General features: G+C 38.9%; 1 protein-coding gene across 10 annotated transcripts in view; it reads left to right on the top strand.

The window, feature by feature from the left end:
- TNRC6B (trinucleotide repeat containing adaptor 6B) overlaps window positions 1-21,505 on the top strand; it is a 126,030-nt gene that overhangs the window by 88,853 nt on the left and 15,672 nt on the right. For 7 of the 10 annotated variants that reach the window (XM_065742936.1, XM_065742935.1, XM_065742934.1 and 4 more), the window contains 8 exons: window positions 2,142-4,487; window positions 5,357-5,515; window positions 9,596-9,774; window positions 10,994-11,068; window positions 12,068-12,113; window positions 16,320-16,468; window positions 20,043-20,168; window positions 21,185-21,316. In XM_065742936.1, the coding sequence (XP_065599008.1) occupies window positions 2,142-4,487; window positions 5,357-5,515; window positions 9,596-9,774; window positions 10,994-11,068; window positions 12,068-12,113; window positions 16,320-16,468; window positions 20,043-20,168; window positions 21,185-21,316 (3,212 nt within the window). Of the gene's footprint in view, window positions 1-2,141; window positions 4,488-5,356; window positions 5,516-9,595; window positions 9,775-10,993; window positions 11,069-12,067; window positions 12,114-16,319; window positions 16,469-17,653; window positions 17,825-20,042; window positions 20,169-21,184; window positions 21,317-21,505 lie in introns of all 10 variants that reach the window. The other 3 variants (XM_065742941.1, XM_065742940.1, XM_065742938.1) reach the window with 3 other exon arrangements.

Below are 21,505 nucleotides of genomic sequence, written 5' to 3'. Positions count from 1 at the left end.
TTCACATGGATGTTTTCCTACCAGAATTGAAATGCTTCTGTATGATGGTGAAATTCTAATCCCCTGAAAGTTGACTGCTGTTTACCAAGTTTACTACTGTCTGGTAGCAGTGCTGTGAGGTAGAGGGTTGTATATCATTTTTCCTCTACGAGTCACATTCAGAATGTGCAAGACATTTTTTGAAAAGAAAGCTTGAATTCTGTTGGTGAAAGTATTCCAGTCATCATAGTATCCTCCGGGAATCACTAGATGGTCTCTAACAGCAAAACTGAATCTTTCTTTAAGCACTCCATATTTCCATCCTCAAAAGTAAACGTTAGCCAGTAACTTTATTAGCTGTAGTCACAACAGAAACTTGTTCATTTTCAGCACGTTTGTTTATTGAGTCTGCTTAAGAACCAAGAACCCTTACCCAGTCTTATGAGGACCAAACTGTAGATTGGTAATGCTTTGTTGCCACTGTCCAATTAGCAAGAGGGGAATCTTTTAATAAAATAGTCCATTAAATTGTGTTCAAGTACACTGTTAGGAAACATCCTTATCTTAATACTATTAGAATTATCTTTGCAGAAATTAAATATGAAATACTTCATTGAAATCACAGAATTGTAGGAGTTGGAAGGGATCACAGAATTGTAGGAGTTGGATTCAATGACCTCTAGAGATCTGCCAAAGCAGCTCCCTAGCCCAGGTTGCACAGGTAGGCATCCAGGCAGGTCTTGAACATCTCCAGAGGAGACTCCACCACCTCTTGGTGCAGCCTGTGCCAGTGCTCCGTCACTGCACTGTGAAAAAGTTCCCAATCACCTACATTAAGATCTTCCTGTAGGCAGCTTTTCATCTGCAACATTTGTTTGCTGAGTCTTTGCTACATTCAGAAAACCTTACAGTTTTTTAAACTTCTCTTTTGCTGTCCATCAGTCTAATAAGAAATATTTTAAACTGAAGAAAGTGAGGAGAGGAAGATAAGGTTACTCACTGTTCTGAAAGGATAGCTGGATATAAATATCTGTAGAATCACATTGTCTTGCTCTTCTTAAGTTTGCGCTTGAAATTAAAATAACAGAAAGAGCAGAACGTGCATGGGAACTGCATGATCTTTTGTTCTTGGTGGCCTAGGTTTAATGGATGAAGACAGGCTTCTTCTGTTCATCAGGTTTGAGAGTTTCCAGTACCACTAATAGTAATCAGAAATATCGGTCTTCACTCTTGAATACATAACACGTGTTCAGAATTCAACCTTTCATATATTTCTGTAACTTACTTAGTGTTCAGCATGAGTCTGTAGAAGGGAAAGTGTTCAGTCTTCATTACAGAGAATTTGTGAGCAGTTTTGGGTTCTTTCATATTAGAAGTGCGTAGAAAAGTATTCTTTTCAGTGTAGCTTTGGGAAAGAAAACTCTTTATTTTGTAAAGGTGTAAAGAAACTTCTACTAGCAAAAACAGCTTTAAAAGATGTATCTGAAGCTAAAGTATATGCTTCTCCAGCTTTATATTCCTTAGATGCGTTTTGTTTTCCATCTTCCACTTTTCCATCTGTCAGAAATATTGATTGCTTTGTTGATTCAGTCATGGAATTGTAGAATATCCTGTGAGTCCAACCCCTGGCTCTATACAGAATCACCCAAAAATCAGACCATATGTCTGAAAATGTTGTCCGGATACTTCTTGAACTCCATCATGCAGCTGTCAGTCTCCTGCTTAACTGTGCAAAATGCATGTATATGAGTGTGCACATATGTATTCTTGTTCTGTATTTAGTACAGTTTTATCTCTGTTTTATTGAAAATTCTATGACCGGTGCTAGTAGTGACCATACAGGTTCATTAAGTTGAGTTATAATGATTGTGTTGAACTTGAATCAGCTGGGCTATAAGCATCAGAGAGTTAACAATAAATTCAGATGCCCACAAACTGTTTCTGGGGAATTTCTTGAACTACACTTTTAATCAGTACTTTGGATGGTGTTTCCCAGCCTCTTGTTCTTCCTAAGCAACTTCGTTACACATGTCTGAGAGAAGGATTAATTCATTAATGGAGTCAGTAGTCAGTGGTGTCAAAAATGTGTTGTTCAGTGTTTGTAGACAGTATTGAGTATTAATGGCCTTTTGGATTTTTCTTTACGCGTTTTGTCTTTTTAGATTCAACAATTGGAGGTGCTGCTGCTTCAAATTATGCAAATTCCACTTGGGGTCCTGGAGCCTCCTCCAACAGCGGCACCAACGCCAACCCAACTCACATCTGGGACAAGGTGATTGTAGACGGGTCTGACATGGAAGAGTGGCCTTGTATTGCCAGCAAAGATGCTGAGTCTTCTTCCGAAAACACCACCGATAACAACAGTGCCTCGAACCCTGGCTTGGAGAAGAACACTCTGCCAGGAAGCACCACTAGTAACAAAGGAAAAGGAAGCCAGTGCCAGTCTGGAAGCGCTGGAAATGAATGTAATCTTGGGGCCTGGAAATCTGATCCCAAGGGTAAATCTGTTCAATCTTCCAACCCTGCTGCCGAGAGTAACAATGGACTAAGTAATTGGAGGAACTTGACTGGACAAGATAGAATTGGTTCTGGTTCTGGCTTCAGCAACTTTAACCCAAATAGCAACCCGTCTGCTTGGCCAGCACTGGTCCAAGAGGGCAATTCTAGGAAAGGGACTTTGGAATCTGATAGTGGTAGCTCCAATGCACAGATTAGCACAGTAGGTCAGACCTCTAGGGAACAGCAGTCAAAGATGGAAAATGCGGGTGTTAACTTTGTCTCTGGCAGAGAACAGGCTCAAATTCATAACACTGATGGACCAAAAAATGGAAACACTAACTCCTTGAACTTAAGTTCACCAAACCCTATGGAGAATAAGGGAATGCCCTTTGAAATGGGCTTGGGGAACCCTTCCAGGAGCACTGACACCCCTTCACAAAGCACTGGAGAAAGAAAGACTGGGAGTGTTGGATCTTGGGGTACAGCTAGGGGGTCTTCTGGAACTGACACAGTCTCTGGACAGAGCAATTCTGGAAACCATGGGAACAATGGAAAGGATAGGGAGGACTCCTGGAAAGGAGCTTCTGTTCAAAAACCTAATGGGTCAAGAAGCGATTCTTGGGATAACAATAACCGGTCTACGGGTGGTGGGTCTTGGAACTTTGGCCCTCAGCATGCAAATGAAAGCAAATGGGGTGAAGGGAACAAATTAACATCTGGGGTCTCTCAGGGAGAATGGAAACAGCTGTCTGGGTCTGATGAACTGAAGATTGGAGAATGGAGTGGTCCAAACCAACCAAATTCTAGCACTGGAGCATGGGACAATCAAAAAGGCCACCCTCTTCCTGAAAACCAAGGCAATTCCCAGGCTCCCTGTTGGGGAAGATCTTCCAGCTCTGCAGGAAGTGAGGTTGGAGGTCAAAGCACTGGAAGCAACCACAAAGCAGGAAGTAGTGACAGTCACAATTCTGGACGCCGATCATATAGGCCTACACACCCTGATTGCCAGGCAGTCTTGCAGACTTTGCTGAGCAGGACTGATTTGGACCCCCGAGTGCTTTCAAACACTGGCTGGGGCCAAACTCAAATTAAGCAAGATACCGTATGGGATATTGAAGAAATGCCACGGCCTGAGGGGAAGTCTGATAAAGGAACTGAGGGGTGGGAGAGCTCTGCCACACAGACAAAGAACTCAGGGGGCTGGGGCGATGTACCCAGCCAAAGCAATCAAATCAAGTCTGGATGGGGTGAGCTCTCAACCCCAACGGAGTGGAAGGACCCCAAAAATACTGGAGGATGGAGTGACTATAAGAACCCCAATTCGTCTAATTGGGGAGGGGGAAGACAAGAAGAGAAATCATCATCTTCTTGGAATGACAGCTCTAGTAAGGATCAGGGGTGGGGTGGACGGCAGCCTAATCAAGGATGGTCTTCTGGAAAGAACGGTTGGGGAGAGGAAGTTGACCAAACAAAAAACAGCAACTGGGAAAGTGCGGGAAATAAGCCAGCGTCTGGTTGGGGTGAAGGTGGGCAAAATGAGATTGGAACTTGGGGTAACGGTGCAAATACAGGCTCTGCTTCAAAGGGTGGTTGGGATGATTGTAAAAGAAATTCAACATGGAACGAGACGGGTCGACAGCCCAACTCCTGGAACAAGCAGCAGCAGCAGCAGCAACAGCAGCAGCAGCAGCAGCAGCAGCAGCAAGAGACTTCTGGTTCCTGGGGTCCACCGCCACAAACTCCAAGTAATGGGCGACCTCCAAACCCAAACTGGAACAGCGGACCACAGCCAGCTGCCCCCAAAGACGAGGAGCCTAGTGGCTGGGAAGAACCTTCTCCACAGTCCATCAGTCGAAAAATGGATATTGATGATGGCACTTCAGCGTGGGGAGATCCTAGCAGTTATAACTACAAGAATGTGAACCTGTGGGACAAGAACTCACAAGGAGGACAGGCCCCACGGGAACAGAGCCTGCCTACTCCAATGACTAGCAAATCACAAGCATCAGGTACTCCTCTTGCTCTTTCTTCAGCAAATTTCTATTCATGATTGTAACCCTTACGCCTAAGAGATACACTTGTAGCCTACAACTAATAGCATTATTTCATAATGAAAAAACGTGTCTTGAATATTTGGTCCTGAGTTTAATTGTCATTAATTTGAATCAAACAGTCCTCTGCTTACTGTGCCTTAGTAACATTGACCTGAATGCTGATCAGCTTGCCAGTTAAAAAAAAAGAATGTTAGCTGGCAAGTATTCTAAGAAAGGCTGAATTCTTAGAATTTGTATTTTCTGAATTTTCTAGAATTTGTATTTAACTACTAGAGAAACAGTGAAAAATTCTGTATTCATTTTGAGTCAAAAACTGTTTGCTTTGAAACACTGATAATAGCAGTTGACATTGAGCAAGCACGTGGTTTAGTTTCTTAGCTCAATTTGGTTCTACTGTATGATGAAAAATATTTAGCAAAGTATTTTCTTCTTTGAAATAATAATTTTAAAAAATAATCAAGAAAACCCTACGTGGCATGGAAATGAATAAGATGTGTTGTTATGTTCTTAGTTGTTCTTTGGTACATGAAAACCCCAAATGGTCTGGTGCTTTTAGTTAAAAAATGTTCACCAGAAGATAAAATAGCATTAGATTCATATTTAACCTTACTAGTAGTATTATCATTACATTCTGTCTTTTCATACCTGAAGGTCAGAGTCCGCTGTGAGCAGTTGATGTGAACAGTTTTTGATTCTGTTTCACCCACACTATTGGGACCTCTTCAGCAGACATAATACAGTAGATTAATGACATGGTGCTGCACTGCAGTAAATAGTTTGTTGTCTAAATGGTCTGTAATGAAAACTCTTTCTCCTTTGTGCAGTCTGGAGCAAAAGCACTCCACCTGCTCCAGATAATGGTACGTCCGCCTGGGGTGAGCCAAATGAAACCAGTCCCGGGTGGGGTGAAGTAGATGATACAGGAGCATCGACAACAGGCTGGGGGAATGCACCTTCCAACGCCCCGAATGCCATGAAATCTAGTGAGTATAGGACAGATACTAGTTTATTTGAAGTGGTCCTGGAGACTTCTAGTGTTTGGCTTTTTGATATAGGTCACCCGTGAAGGAATTGTTACCTGAGGCCTAGAAGCAGTGCTGGATGTGACGTAAGGTTTTGGTGGATGAGTGGTTAAGTGCTTACAAATGTCTGGATGCTTACCTTTAAGGTAATGGAGACGTTCTTTACCTAAGTGCTTAAAAGGCCACCTTTGGTTTGTGCCAGTGTTGAAGCACTAGAGCATCTGAGCAAGGAAATATTTTTTTTCTCACATCGTCTTTTCTCTGACTGCACACCCATTACTTAAGGTACAAACTCGTTACTTGGTGAATCACCTTTTCTGATCACATCAAAAGAAGGAATGTGCAGTATAGAAACGTTTCACAGTAGAGGTGTGTGAAGTGCCTTTGAATGGACTTTTCTGCTGCATGAGTGTGAAAAACTCATAAATTGACCTTCCCCTTGTGGCCTAACCAAAATGGCTGAATACTTCCTATATATTGCCTGCCTACAGCTATGCTTCTTCATGAATGTGATCCATTTGAACCATTTAAAAAAATATATCACTTTGAAGTTAGAATCCTACTGTATCGAGTTTGATTTGGGTGGAAGTTATTCCTGATGTAAGCTGTTAGTAGAACTTTTATTTCACTGTTTTTAAGGAAATTGGAACAGACAGGCAATTTCCTATTGATACAACATAGCAGTGTTATTGCCAGAGACAGTGACTTTCAGTTATCAAGTTTCCATTTGGAAATATCCATAATACATGACTGTTTCTGAGCTTCAGTGGTTACACTTGGTGGTTATAAGACTTTCCAGTTACAGGTTACTCTTACAGCATGTAATTGTCTGGGATGAAATGTTCTGTACAGGTTGATTGCTGTTCCGTTATTTTCTTTTCCTCACACTCAAATTAAACAATTAGGCCATTTATGAAGCAAAACTGGAAAAATCCTTAAAGATTTATTGAAACCTTTATTGGGTGGCTGTAGTACTTCTTGTACCTGTCAGACAAACTTGGCACTTTTCAGGCTGCTAGACTTTTTCTAGATGGGTCATCTTCCTTCCACTCTAAAAAGCCACCTAAATATGACCAAATTAAGAGCCTCTGAGATGCTGATGATCCATTAAAAATGTTGTGCTTTTTTTTTTTTAGTATTTATGGTAGTCTTTGAAGACTACAAGTAGTCACTTGCTTGTCCTAACTAGTCTGCATATGGTGACATAACCAAAGAGCTAAAGCGTAAGTGTTGTACTTCGTGTACAAACTATTTCCAGCTCAGCAAGAGCAAAATACAGGGAGTTTCTATGTGTTAAAGTCACCAGCGTTAAGAACTGGGATCTTCATTCTCCTGTGTACTGTGACTGCTTTATTAAGTCCTTTCTGATTGGCACCCAGACAGAACAAAGGAGAAAACTATATTATTCAGTGGACTAAGGGAAGATATTTTGTATCCTGGGTAAGCTGGAAGAGGAAATTGGGACAAAAAGCCTGCAAAGGGTGTAATTTATGGTTGAAAGTAAAGAGGAAATAAAGGCTAGCACCAATTGGACAAGAAAATTACAGTTTAGAGCCAAAGAAGGAAATGGGAGATGAGTCAAAAAACCAACCAGCCAACCCCAAGACAACTGAACAAGCAGAAAAGGTTGTGAAAATAGGTTTCCTGTATGTATTATAAGGAAGAGGTAGGACAGGAGAGAAACAAATTAAAAACGTTGAGCTTAGCATAGGAAAGCTGCTCGCAGTAAGTAAAATGTGAGGCAGAATAAAAGTTACCACTTGGAAGAGTGTTCAGTTTTACTTTTCAGAGAATATTCTGTTCTTAACTTGGGATAGATAAGGTCAGGATAGAACTTGTGCTGTTACTGCTGGTGAAAGCCATTGGTGTAATATCCCATTCCTCTGCAATGCTGACAAATAGCAGTGCTTATTCACAGTACTATCAGCTCCAGGGACAGGAGTCTGTGCAGTTGGTGTGAAGGTTTCAGCTTAACTGAAATTGTGTGAGTGTCCATATGGTAGTGTCTTATGGAATGTGTTTTTATTTGATGTGTTATTTAAATTATAATAGATTTATATAAAAACTAAAAGATGTTGAGCAGTCACCTAGTTTAAAGTTTCTGCTGTGTTGATTTGCTCTGTTACATTACGTATTCTGTGATGGCTTTCAGTGGGAAGAGGGGTTTTGAGTAGGACCTGAAATATTCTAAGCACAAAATGGTATTGATGGTTTTTTTTCCCCAGTGGCATTGTTATATCTGGTTGACCAACAAACAAGTACTCTTGGCTATTTGTGTGAGCGTGATTGGTGTGATCCCCATTTTGCATTTGGTGAATGGAGGCACAAAGATTTTGAGAAAACTAATTTTGATTTGGAAATCTTTAACTGGATAACTAAGGGTGGAAGGTTTTGTGTTTACCTAGCTTTGTGTAACTCCACATAGCATCTCACTTACACTGTATTGTGGTATAGCTCCATCTGACCGTAAGTTGCACATCCAGAAACTTAAGTGTAGGTCATTGCCTACACTTGTTTGTTAAAAAAAATGTATAGTTTCATCAGCATTGCACAGTTCTCTGACAGGAGTAATTTCTTGTAACATTTGTAACATCATAATTTTGTTCCTACCTTGAAAGCTTCGTTTTCTTATTGTAGCTATTTGTGCCTTCTCACTCAACATATGAAGAAAATAAAGCAGGAATCCTGCTGACAAATCTTTTTGATAGCACTCTCCAAATGCGTGTTCAAGTGTCTCAGACCCCAGAGCTGTCAATGCAGAAAATTCTGTATGGTCATATAGTTAAAACCAGGATCACAGTACTATATTTAAACACTGTGGCTGGAAATAAGTTAAAGCCTGTAGCCTCTTCTGTGTAAGTAGCATGATTAAAGGATCAAGAGGCAGATTTTTATGTTTGGACCAGTATGACACCTAAGCAAGCCTGAGTTTTGGTACACGAATGTATGCTGAAAGGTTAAGTTTCCTGTGAAATAGTTCAGTTGTTATTTATAGTGAAGTTTGGGGTAGCTCTTAAATTGCCGTGAAAAGCTGCTGTACTTTATCTTCAGTGTGATAAAGGCAGAGTTCCCCTTGATAGATTAATTACATTTCCTGACTGCTATTTATATTGTGATTTCCTGCTACATTCTTATTCCTCATTTCCATTCTCAAACCTCAGACAATTCAAGGATTAGTGAAAAGTGGTGGTGGTGGAGTTCCTCTCTAAAGGAGATGAGTGCTTGGGGAAGAAATGCACAGAATTAGGAGTTGCAGGAGGAAGGAGAATGGTTGCTCAATGGACAGGATAAAGATTTGGGTTCCTGTTGGCTTGTTAGTAGACTTAAAATTCTAAGTTTCCTGACAGTTGTTACTATAGGATAACAACAAAAGAAGAAGGTAACAGGGACAAGAAGCCCTTAGTGTGAGTTTGTATGATGGAATGGTTGTAACCTTCTGGTAATGATATCTGTTTAAACTGTACTGCTTAGTAAGTCTTTTAAATGCCATTGTCAAGACCGGAAGTCAAAGATTTTTCAGAGATTGAACTTGCTTTGGTGTTGCGTATGTTAGAGCACAATAAGACATCCTTTCATTCACATTCTGCTTAGTTGTTGGTCTTTTATTTCTTCATTTTTGTGTTCTGTGAAAGGGTTCAGTGTGTTGGAAACGTACAATTTTGAAGGAGGAGAGGAAATAATTCACAAACCACCTGAGACAGAGTCTCAGCACCCTTAGGATTTTTTTCTTTGGTGTCCTTGTAGTCTTTCATTTACACAAGAAAGTAATGGGTTGCTTTATTAAAGCATCCAAATGCAGCTGTAGTTGCAAGAGAGGAGTTTGCAGTCTTTATTTCTTTTAAAGATTTAATGTCGCTTGAACGTTACTGCAAAATATGACATGCTAGCATGTCACCAGATCGCTTGGATTGTGAGGCTCATACACAAGTATTTACAGCTATTGGAGTGAATACTCTTTCTGACTTGTTGTGGTTCTCCTAACTTCAGCTAATGTTGCAGCGTCGTGGGCTTGTTTTTGAGCTTTTCTTTCTTCTTCTCAAGGTTCTAAATCTATGCAAGATGGCTGGGGAGAGAGTGATGGGCCAGTGACAGGCACACGTCATTCCAGCTGGGAAGAGGAGGAGGAGGGAGGAGTCTGGAATACAGCAGGCTCTCAGGGAAGCAGTTCCTCCCACAACTCAACAAGCTGGGGGCAAGGAGGAAAGAAAACACAAATGAAGGTAAAACACTTGATTTATCAATCAAATGATTCATAACTACTGTGCAGTCTGAAAGCAGTATGTCTGATATGTTAGAGCATTTCTAATAGTTACTCTTCTGAAAGGTGTTAGGAATTCAGCTAGAAAGGTGCTTGGTAGAGCAGCATAAAAAAATGGAGGTTTTTGGATTTATTTTGTAATGTCTTACACCTGTTATGACTGATAGGTCTGCCAAAAAGTGTCATGTTTTCTTGGTATGAAGGCTGCAGAGCCATTGCTAAATGAAATTGAGCAGTAAGTATCTCAGGGCTACTGCTCTTCTGTTGTTGGCACATCTGTTGAACTGCTGCTGTTCTGCTTGCACAGCCTGCTGGAGTTCAGAATCCACAGTCCCTTTGGCACATGCACTCCAGTTTCTATTGACTGTTGGATTTGTGTCTGACCTGTGTTTGTTATTGTTAAATTTCAGCCTTGAGCAGGATCTGGGCTACAGTCCTAAATGAGTTGCTTTCTGAGGCTTGTATATGTGTGAAAGTTCTTTATAACAGTAACATTTGATACTGTATTAATATAAGAAGGATTGAGCTTTGTCTGCGTCTAATCAGACATTCAGGGTAGACTTAAAAGGTGAGAGCAGAGCAATTTCCAAGGACAGGGAAATACTGTAGTGGCATGGTTTGGGGTTTTACGATTCCTATTTGCAATAATTGTTCTCACTTTTTTTTTTTCTCACTTAAAGCTCTTAGATGAACCACCAAAGGAACTAACGTAGTTTTGTGGGGGCTTTTTAATCAATATCATTTGTGTCCAGTTTTGACTTCGGTTACCTGCACATTGCAGTAAGGCCAGGTCAGCACAGTGCCCATGAAAGAGAACCCATACTGATGGGAGGAAAGCCAAGGAAAGATTTTTGTTCGTGATGGATTAGAAAAGGTATTAAACTGAGAAAAAAATTAAACTTGCCAAGTTTTCTGGGTTTTAAAATGAAACTGAAGGTGCAGTAATGATTCTGCACAGCAAGTATTCACCCACTTCGGTATACACAGAATGTGCAATTCTATGAAGAAAAGTAACATTTCCAACTATGCAAAAAAATGTAAACCAGTTTGTTACAGAGATAAATTTCTCAGATAAGTAGGATTTTCTTTCAACATTTCGTATCGCAGGGATAAAACAGAATTTAAGAAATGGAAAAGATGCTTAAAAATGCTTCTTTTTTTTTTTTCTTGTTTCTTTTCAGTGCTCATTAAAAGGAGGAAATAGTGATTCGTGGATGAACCCTATATCCAAACAGTTTTCAAATATGGGCTTGCTAGTAAGTGAATTTTTATAAATTGTAAGTTTTAAATTGTTGAGATAATGGTTCATTTTAAAGTGTGTAACTTCTCACCTGCATTTGTTTTGTAGGCATGTTGCTCTTAAATCTGTAGTAGCTAGGTATTCAGAACTTCTTTCTAGTAAGAATGGTTTCTCAAACAAACAAACGAAAAAGCCACCCACAAATTTCAACTCTTTAAAAGCTACTTTATGACAGCTGTAATTGGTGGGCTTTTCCATAATATGCTGTTTAGAGCATTCAAGATAGAGGCCTCAGCTCATGGCTGTATCATCAGATGTGATTTATCCAGGGCTGAATCTCAGTCAGAGAAGTAGAGTTACAACCCTGTGTCTTAATTATTTTGACTAAATATTGTGCAGCATGGTTTCTGACATGGTTCATTTGTCAAATGTATTACATAATACTGCACCAACTGTAATACTGTGATCCAGAAGTAATAATACTTGCTAATAAAAGACCATAATGTAGAGATTCTGTGAGAAGCCGGGGCTGTACAAACTGTTGCTAACAGGACTAGGATTTGTTTGTAAACTTTTGGCTACAAGACTCAAATTGAGTCTGCTAGACCATAGATGCTTCTGAAAGCTATGGGAACACACTGTCCCAGACTGCCAGCTAAAGAGTAACTTGGCAGTGCATTTCAAGATTTGATGACTTGACGGGTCATGAGGATGAGCTATCATTTTGGCCGCTATTTTCAGTGTTTCTTCGCTTGACCACTGGAACATGAGGACAGAGGTTCATTTCACAGAGCAGCTGTCTGTCCATCTTTCTCTGTCTGTTGCATGTGCTGTGTGTCTGGTTTCATTTCTGTCAACTCACCACATAAAGAGTTGAGGAGTTGGGGTGAGGTGTGCCCCCAGACTGAAATCAGGAATTTTTGTGTTAAATTTTAGTTTAGAATTAAACTTCAATTGGCACAAACATTTCTCAGTGTTTCAAAGAAGTCAGAACTGATTTTTTTTTTTCTTCCAGAGTCAAACTGAGGACATTCCAGGCAATAAGATGGACTTGTCTGTAGGTGCGTATCATTTAATTTAAATGCATTTGAAATATGTGACCACATGCATTCTTTATAAGCTCCACTTTGGAAAGGTTTGATCCTTACTTCTTAGTGCTTCTCATGAAAGAGGGACACCGTGATAGATGCCATCTGGCATCTTGGCTGCCAGCTTTGAATAATTACATTGGGATGTATACCTGACTATATAACTCGGGGAATGGACATCCTGTAAGACTATATAGATCTATACGGTTCATATTCATTGCTAGTGTCAAGAAGGTCACTCTTGTCAGTAGGACATCCCAATTAGCATAGCTCCCTGGAGGTGATGCAAGTTAAAAGACCATCTGTTGATGATTTCTTCAGTTGCTTTCCTCAGGTTGTCATGAATTACTTGCTCAGGAGAACTAGATTTTTCCCTGTAGATAACCTCACCACAAATCCTGCACAGCTTAAGTGGAGTGGAATGTGGGGAAAACATGAACCTACATGAGAAGTTGAATTGACCGCTTGGATTAACTGTTACTTAATCCTGTTTAATCACCTTGGAATTTGCCTTGATTTTTTTCTTTGTCAATCTGTCTACAGAGTAAACTGTCAGAATTTTTTTGTTCTTGAAATCAAATTTGGTTTTTCCGTTCTGTTTTTCTCTAGATTGCTTCTGAATAGTTGCTGACATTGTATTGCTGTAGAAATACCACATATTTCTAAACTCTTCTGCCATTTGAGCTGATTGTTTCTCTGCAAGATTCTTAAAGCATATATTAAAATAAGTGATCCAGTTGGAGTGTTTCTTCTTTTTTATCGAGTCTTTTGAAGATTCAGTAAAGATAAAAACATACACAGCACAGTCTTAGGTACATAGGAACAGGAAGGAGGTCTCCTTCCTGTGTTTTTGATTCTTCAGAATCTACGGAAGCAGGAAGGTTGCCTTATGTCCTTGTGTACAAAGGCAGACCTAGTCCATTTGAAGTCAAATGAATGAAGTAGTTCAGTTTTGTGTATGTGGGTAAGTGACAGTGCAGTGGTATAACACCTGGTCTGATGCTGGCTCTCTTTGCACCGGTGCTGTCATTGGCATCTGCCACAGTTGTAAGCATCACATCTAGTAATGGAGCTGGGGTTTTCTCAACCGAAAAGAGTTCATTATTTGAAACATGCTGTAATCTTCATAGGTAGTTGTGAATTTATAGAGTTGCAGTAGTCAAAGCATACAATTAGTATCAGCTCCAGTTTTAGCATTTTAGAGCTAAAATTTTTAAAATTGTTTAAAGTTTTAGTACCTCTTAGCTTAAAAAATACTGCTTTCTTAAAAGATACATCTTTCTGCTGCATCACTCCTTATGGAGGATGACGGGCAGGTTTTTTTCCTACAAATTCTTTCTTCCTGTTAACTGTTAAGGACCCCTTATCTTTTCATAGTAATACGTAGTTATTGGGAAAATAACAACTTTTTCTCTCTCCACTTTGGTCTCTGCATTCAGACTCTGCTTGTGTCACATTCCTCTTAAGTATCCCAGCTTATGCTGATTATAGTTAGTTTTAATCTCCAAATTAAACCTTTGATTCTTTGAAACTTTTCTGCTCTCAGAGATCTTTAAGAGCATCAGACCTTCTGAGGAAGTGTTAGACACTCAGAATATCCTGTGAATATACCGCAGAAAGGTTGCATTATCTTGATACGTTGCACTTCTGTTCTTTAACATGCTCATTAATAGGACATCTTTGATCTTAGAAATACGTGTTTATTGTAGTTTGCATTCCATTTCAAAGAGTAAGAATGTAACTGAGACTTTCCTGCAGCTTTTATGTTACTTCATTTGCTGCATAGAAGTTTTGATCTTTTTGCTTATTTTTGTTGCTTGTTAAAAATATAAGCTGTTTGCTCAGCCTATATGTATGCTTAAACCTCAAAAGTTGGACTTAGTTATCAGGTAGTCTTGTTCCTTAACTGGATTTTGGTCACCTTTGCAACAGGCCAGATCTTAGTAGCCAGATAGTTCCAACTTGCTGTTTTCCAAGTTCATGGATAAATTTGCATTGAACTCAGTTAAATTTGTGCTTGGAGACCACATGTATTAAAGATTAAATAGGCTTTTGTAGGAATCTTTTGTTGGCTCTGATCATCATGCATCTTAAATTAGGTTCAGTTGTCATAGTAATTGCCATAGTAATTCCTACTATGAGATTCTCAGTCTTGTTTGAAAAATACTGTTACTTTGGTTGCAACATATTGGTGCTGTACTGACCAAGAGAAAAGAGATGAATCAGTAATGCCTGAGGGCAGATTTACTTCTGTATTTGTTTATTATCAAATCTGTTCAGCAGATAGCTTGTTGAACTTTGAAAATAGGAAATAGGATGCAACTTCTGTCTACTGGCAAAAGTCCTGAGATGTGAAGTTTGATACTACAGTAAGTAGCTTGTCAGGACCACTTAATATTTTAGTTTTGTATTCTGTTTGACAGACGCTTTTTGTCTCTTTCCTTTAATATATTAGCTGCAACTTCTGCAGGTCACAGAATTCTCAAATCATTTGTAAAAACTGGGAAATGCATTCTGTTTATGTTGATTCAAATGCATTCTGTACTGTAGTGTACTGTAAATACACAGCAAAGCTGTAACCAGATGTGCTACTGGGTGTAACAAATCAGTATGGTTGCTGAGTAGTCTTGGGTGTTTTGACTTAATGGCAGAAGTATAAAACTAGTATCTTCCAAATATTTAGTTTTTGTGGTCAATTAGAAAAAATATTTCAAATGTTTTCTTTTTCAGTATTACTTTTTCCACACTGGTTATACATTTTTTTACCACATTGATTCTCATAGATATATATATTTAGAGATAATTTTTTCCTTTAAGTTGTGTGCGTGTTGCGAATGAGGGAAATACACTCAATAGCTTTTTTCCTCCATCATGAAAGTGGTCTTTCAAGCTCTTGTTTTCACAATGTCACTTAGAGGTGTTGGTAGTGGGGAGAAAAAATATGATGAAGTGCCTTCTTTTATGGAGGTGATTGAACTGTTCTACAGTTCTGTATGTAGATAATTTGAGTTTTTGCTCATGCGTGTTTCTGCTAACTGCAGAGGTGGTAGGTCACTGTTTTTGTGACAAATTATGTTGAAGTCATCTGAGAAGATGAAACTGGATCAACTCTCAAGGCTGTACCAAAAAGAATAGCCCATATAATTAGTGGTTGATTTCATAGATCCTTTGCAGTAGCAGATTTATAAACATGAACAGATCGCAATAGGATATTAACAATGGTACTGCCTTTGAGGATCTTTTTTGAGAAGGTAAGGATTTTACAGTCATTAGTTGTCTGCTGTGTTTAGACTTCAGTGTTTGTCAGTAATAGGATAGCATATCCATCACCAACTTCCTTTATTGAAAGTCATAAGTTTTGATTAAGGATGGTGATAGTTCTTGAACTGTTCTTACAAAGGCCATTTGTTCTAATAAACACAATTATTTAAAACTGAAAATCACAATAAAGCTTGGTTCTACCATGTTTATATTTTAAAATTAAGATGTTTTCCATCTACTTCAGCATAACACTGTTCATCTGATACAGGTGCCAAATATGACAGCAGTAGTTGATCTTTGATGGCTGTTGTATGTAAGGCAGACAGCTTCCTTTGGTCAGGACTTGGCTGATGATATGCTTATAAAGATGTCTTGTCCACTGCATGTAGTAGTGTCCTGATCTGTTATTAAAATCTCTTTTTCATGCTCCACTGGATTACTCAGTAAACAGTGTCAGGAGATTTGAAGAGGATGTTTGAAAAGTGTCTCTTCTGTTTGTGTCTCTTTTTGTTAGTTGAAAGTGTCTCTTAGCTGTATAGTTGCTACATACGGGCTGAGAGAGTTTGATTCTTTGGTGCAGGACCAGAAGGTTGTTGTTCAGGGGTTAAGTTCACATTGCTGCCAGAGAATTGTGACCAAATTATTCATACCTGTATATAAATTGCAAGAAATGCTTTGAATTAAATTCCCTGAATCGGTTTGTTCAGCCTTAAAAATGAAACTTCCTCTTTTGTTTGGTTTTTTTTCAGCATCCATAACTGTTTGTTTTACCGAATTGTAAGATAAATCTTGATTGATACAAGAGGTATACAAGACCACTGTGATGTTAAAGATTTTTTCTTTGGCTTTGAACCTGCTGCCATGAAAGACAGTGGGTATGATTGGCACTAACTTTGCCTTCTTTCCTCTTTTCTACAGGTGGTCTCCCAGATAAGAAGTTTGAGGTAGATAAACGAGCCATGAATCTCGGGGATTTTAATGACATAATGAGAAAGGATCGATCTGGGTTCCGTCCACCTAATTCCAAAGACATGGGAACCACAGATAGTGGGCCTTATTTTGAGAAGGTGAGAAAAATATCTTCAGATAAATTAAAATCAGTCTCTGTAATTGAGATAGTAGTTTTATTCCTACTTCTCTGGAAGTGCTAAAAATCCAGTCACCATGGATGAACGCAACAATAAAAGGTGTGAGGGAGTTATGTTCATAGAACGAATGTGTTTATAAAACAGAGGAGTCAGGTATGTACAGACAAGCTAAATTAACTAGGTAGAAAAATGCTTTTTATCGTAGAACAGACTTTTTTTCAAGTGATCAGAAATGATTTCTTTTGTTTTTCTTGGAAGGGCAAATGGCTGGTAGTAATGAAATTCATTACAGGTTTCATCACAATGATTCTTTTGGTTACACTACCATCATCAACTGTTAAAAGTTTGGTTTTAGATCTAAGTAAACATAAGTAATCACAGTCTTCCAAATTTTTTTCTGCATTCATGTCTGTGATGTATTGGAAACACCCTTTCTAAACTCTGCAGCCCTTTTTGCTATATGTTCGTGTGCTGTGAGCTTGTGTATGACATCTGTTTCTCTGTGACATCTGTTGTATGTTATGTTAGCATTTCTTTCATATTCTTGCCTTTTTTAAGTAGAAGCTTTCACTGTTGTTATCAAATATTAATTGCTGCACATTATGAATTGGAGATTGTACAACAGGTTCAGAATGTTTGGTTTTGGTTTTTTTTTTAAATATAATTTATCATTATGTAAAGTGAGAAAAATGTTTTAAAATTCTGTAGGTGTGTTAATGTCTGAATATTTTTTTATAACTCCTCCATTTTGGTGTAACAGGCCAAGAACAGTTTTGTCAACTCCCTCTGGTGGCCCATTTAATAAATACCACTAGCAGACCTAGTGCTTTCCAAACATAAATTATGTTGACAGGTGTGTGCTAATATTAGGAATTAACTGAAGATTTTGTTTGTTTCTTTAGTGGTAATAGCCACTGCCAGAAACGAGCCTTATTAGTGCAACAGGCTTCTCAAAATGTTTTTGTTAAAAGAAAACTTTAGGGATTTATTGACCATCTCCTTGGACCAAAATCATAATTGTTACGTGATCGGTTTGAATCGGAACTTTTGTCCATGTAATTGCTATTACAAATTAACTTTGCTTCTTCCTAGTCACTCACCGTCCCTCTTTTTCTCCTCTTGCATTCTGTTGCTTCACTAACCAACTCCTGCTGTTGGCTTCAGCTGACTTTGCCTTTCTCCAATCAAGATGGGTGCCTTGGGGATGAGGCTCCCTGCTCTCCCTTCTCCCCTTCTCCCAGCTACAAGCTGTCTCCCTCTGGTTCCACACTATCCAACGTCGGCCTTGGAGCAATCGGCTCAGGGCTCAGTCCCCAAAACTACGCTGCTAGACAAGTAAGCAGGCCACCTTATAAGATGCATTGTTAATATGGCTGCAACCTGGGCTTAATCCTGGTTAGTTGGTTGCTTGCATTTGTTTTCCTATCAAATAAATAAATAATGGAAATTTCAGTTATATCAAGCCATCCACTTTGGTTTTTGCTGTCAAAATGTATCCTTTCTGGTTTTATTGGCCTCTTACTGAATCACAGTGACTTTTCAGAAGTCATGAAGTTAGTTAGTGAAGAGCTGTACACTAATGTTTTAAAATCTAGTTAGAGGCTGATTATTTGTCCCACCAGCCCCCAACACAGTTTTTCCAGGCTACCCAATAGCCTCATGTGTAAAAATGTGCCTTTAAAAATTTTGCAGTCCTTTTGCTTAGTGTCTGTTCCTTCCTGCCTTCCCTACAGACCATGGAAAGGACTGATTTTAGCAGTCATTGAAAATGGTTGAAGTAACAATGGTTTTGTTCCGTACATGGAAGAATAGCAGGGAAGAAATGGAGTAGTTGACTGCAGTTGGAATATTTCCTTGCTATTGTGTTTTGCATTATACAAGGAGAAAACATTGCAGGAATGCTAGGAAATTTAAGAATAGAACTGGGTATTACAACTAGATTATCTTGTATAGTCATGTGCCTGACATAATGGTGTTTCTGTGTGTTGTCGCTCTGTTTCTATGTGATGCAGTGTTGAACATCAGATTAAATCCAGAATTTGTAGGCATGTTCTCAGATCCAGTGTACAGAACACCACTGTGCTTTAGAGAAAGCTGAAAGTGTAGCTGCAGCTTCAAGCTTCTCAAAAACATTAATATGCTGTTGATCCCAGTGAGTTCTTTCCAGGACAAGCTCTTCTGTCTCTTGGGATTTTTTTTTTCTCTTTTTTGCCTATCCTCCTGCTGCATACTCAGTGTGATGCCCTGAGCTGCTTCTGAAAGAGAAGATGTATTGAGAAGATGTAGTGTAGGTGAATGAGGCAATCCACAATGTTACCAGTACTGAAGTAGAGAGACTTGTGCTTTAGCAAAAGGATAATGGAGAAGGGGTAGCAGAAGGGAGGTAACGTTTATGAAATTCTTGCATATGAGGGTAGGAAGGGTTTTGGAGAAGACCTGCAAGATTCTGTACTTAAAGAAAGATGAGCTTACGTTGAATAGAGTGATGCTGGTGTGGAAAGGGAGAACAAAATGATGGCTGAGGGGTAAAAAAAAAAAAAAAAGTGCTGTTTAGAAGCCATAGTATATGACAGAAGCAGGTATGGATCAAGGGATCCTTGCATACAGTGGAGAAGGGGAGTTGTTGAAGGTCTTGGAAAGGGAAGGACAGGATCATGGCATGTAATGACCTTTTAGAGTATGAGAGAGAAGTGCATTGGCTTCAGTTTTTAGAAGCAACAGTGCACAGCTGCACACATAGGAGACTGTAACATCTCCTGCAGCTTTTTGTTGAAAGATGTTAGAAAAAGACAGTCTGCTCAGAGTCTGAAATAGTAGAACATAATCACAAATTCTCTTTGAACTTTTTTTGTGCAGTAGGATTTACTACTACAGAAGTTCCTTAAAAAAAAAACAAAAAGGAAACAGTTATTAAAAAGGCAAAAGAAACAGCAAGTGTTCTTTTTACTTAAGAAAAACATCATGAGGAGAAAAAATATTTTTTTCATATTTGAAAGTTTACCTACTCTTTAATTTAATAAGGGGGAAAAAAGGAAAAAGAACCTCAATCCGGAATGCTGAATATTTCACATCTCAAAGAGATTTTTCATGAAAATTTTGAATTTTGTTAAGGGAAGGTCTGCAGTGTAAGTAACAGACTTCAGTGACACCTTGACAACCTAGTGTGACAAAGTACCTCACTTTCTTAAAACAGTGGCCAAAAATTCTCACTGACAGTCTTGCCATACTTTTAAGCTAGTGGAATGTTTTTTGAGCATGTTGTTTGTATTTGGTTTCTGTTTCCTAACATGTAATATATAAAACACAGACTTAGTCATGTGCTTTGACATATATGAACATGACTCTTTGATGTATAAGAGAAAGAGCCTGCATCTTGAAAATGTAGTACAGCAGTCTTATTGCAGGTGAAATGTTACTGATTGAGGGCAAACATTTCAGTAATTCAAACAATACTCTGTCTAAGTCAGTACTTGCCTCATTATTTATAGATAGCTAGTAGCAGAGAAACCCATTATTCTGAAGAATTCTTCTCACTACTGCTTTAATTTTGTAGGGTGGCAATCATGGTTTGTTTGGAAACAGCACAGCACAATCGAGGGGCATGCACACACCAGTGCAGCCACTAAATCCTTCCCCCAATATCCGGGCGCAAGTGCCTCCCCAATTTCTTTCTCCCCAGGTAAGGAATTTAAAGTAACTGGTTACTTGTAAAGAAAAAAAAAAAAGCAAAGGAGTGAGCTACAGCCTTCAGCGCACATCACTGAGGAGACTGTCATAGTCTTGACTTGATGTTAAGAAATAGAGAACATAGATAAAATTTTAACTGCTTTCAACTGTGGATTTTACATTCATTGAGAGATGTAATTCTGCAGAGGAATTACCCTTGCTGTCATTCCAAGGCAGTTGTTTGTGAGTGCTCTCTACCAGTATTTTAAAACCTCAGGGTGAATTCAGAAATCCTGTCTTACATAGGGTTTTGCAAAGTATTTAAAAATATTTAAAAATAAAACTCAAGTGAAAGATGAACATTTTTCTGAAGTGTGACAGACTGCTAATTTTTTTTCAAACAGTTTTGTCTCAAGTTTTGTGTTTCAGTTACATTGCAGAACTTCTAACACTTCAGGCCCTCCAACTGCACAACTTTTTCTTTGCACTTGGGAAATACTTTTGGAGATTGAGTACCTGTGTAACTCAAACATTCAGGGAAAAATAGGGGGATTCTTCTCCACCTTCTCCTGTCTTTTACTATAGCTTATTCAGCATACACAGAAATTAACTCTTTCTGTGAGGCACTGTTTCTTTGCTACAGTGACTGCCTGAATGCCTTTCTTTTTCCTTGTCAAGCAGTACATTTTTAATGTGATAATACAGTACTGTGATTACTGGTTGGCTGCATATATTTCAGGATTTTATTTGAGTGTAGTCTCTAGCAACTAATGGGTTGGGGGAGGAACCTTTGTGCGTGTGTGTGTGTCTGCATCTGCACATGTAATATTGTATACTGTCAGTCAAGTGAGATTCACTCCGCTCGAGCCATAGACTGTGCATGTTTAAATGTGATGTGTTAAGAAATCTGTAATGTCTTTCCCAGAACACCATTTAAGACTGGTGTCCTATCTATTCCTCTATAGAGATACCTTCATTTTATCTTGTAGTACTGTATTTCTTGAGGATATCTAATTGGTTTTCACGCAGGTTTCAGCCTCCATGCTCAAACAGTTCCCCAACAGTGGCTTGAATCCAGGTCTTTTCAATGTGGGGCCCCAGCTTTCTCCGCAACAGCTTGCCATGCTGAGCCAGCTTCCACAGATTCCCCAGTTTCAATTAGTAAGTAGCTAGTTACCTGTGGAACAGACTGTTTGCAAATTGTCTGCTGTTTTCTTTTTATGTCTGTTCTGATACTTTATTGTTCTACCGATCCTGTGTGTTTTTTTGTTTTTTGTTCAAGTATTCCCTGCTTGCTGTACATGAAAATACAGCCCTCTTAGAGGCCAGCAGATATCTAAACACCTGCGT

Source organism: Cyrtonyx montezumae, unplaced genomic scaffold (genome assembly GCF_038088225.1).
Source record: "Cyrtonyx montezumae isolate F1298 unplaced genomic scaffold, pur_monq_1.0 scaffold_3, whole genome shotgun sequence".
Taxonomy (NCBI): domain Eukaryota; kingdom Metazoa; phylum Chordata; class Aves; order Galliformes; family Odontophoridae; genus Cyrtonyx; species Cyrtonyx montezumae.
This window is presented reverse-complemented; position numbering and strand designations above follow the sequence as displayed.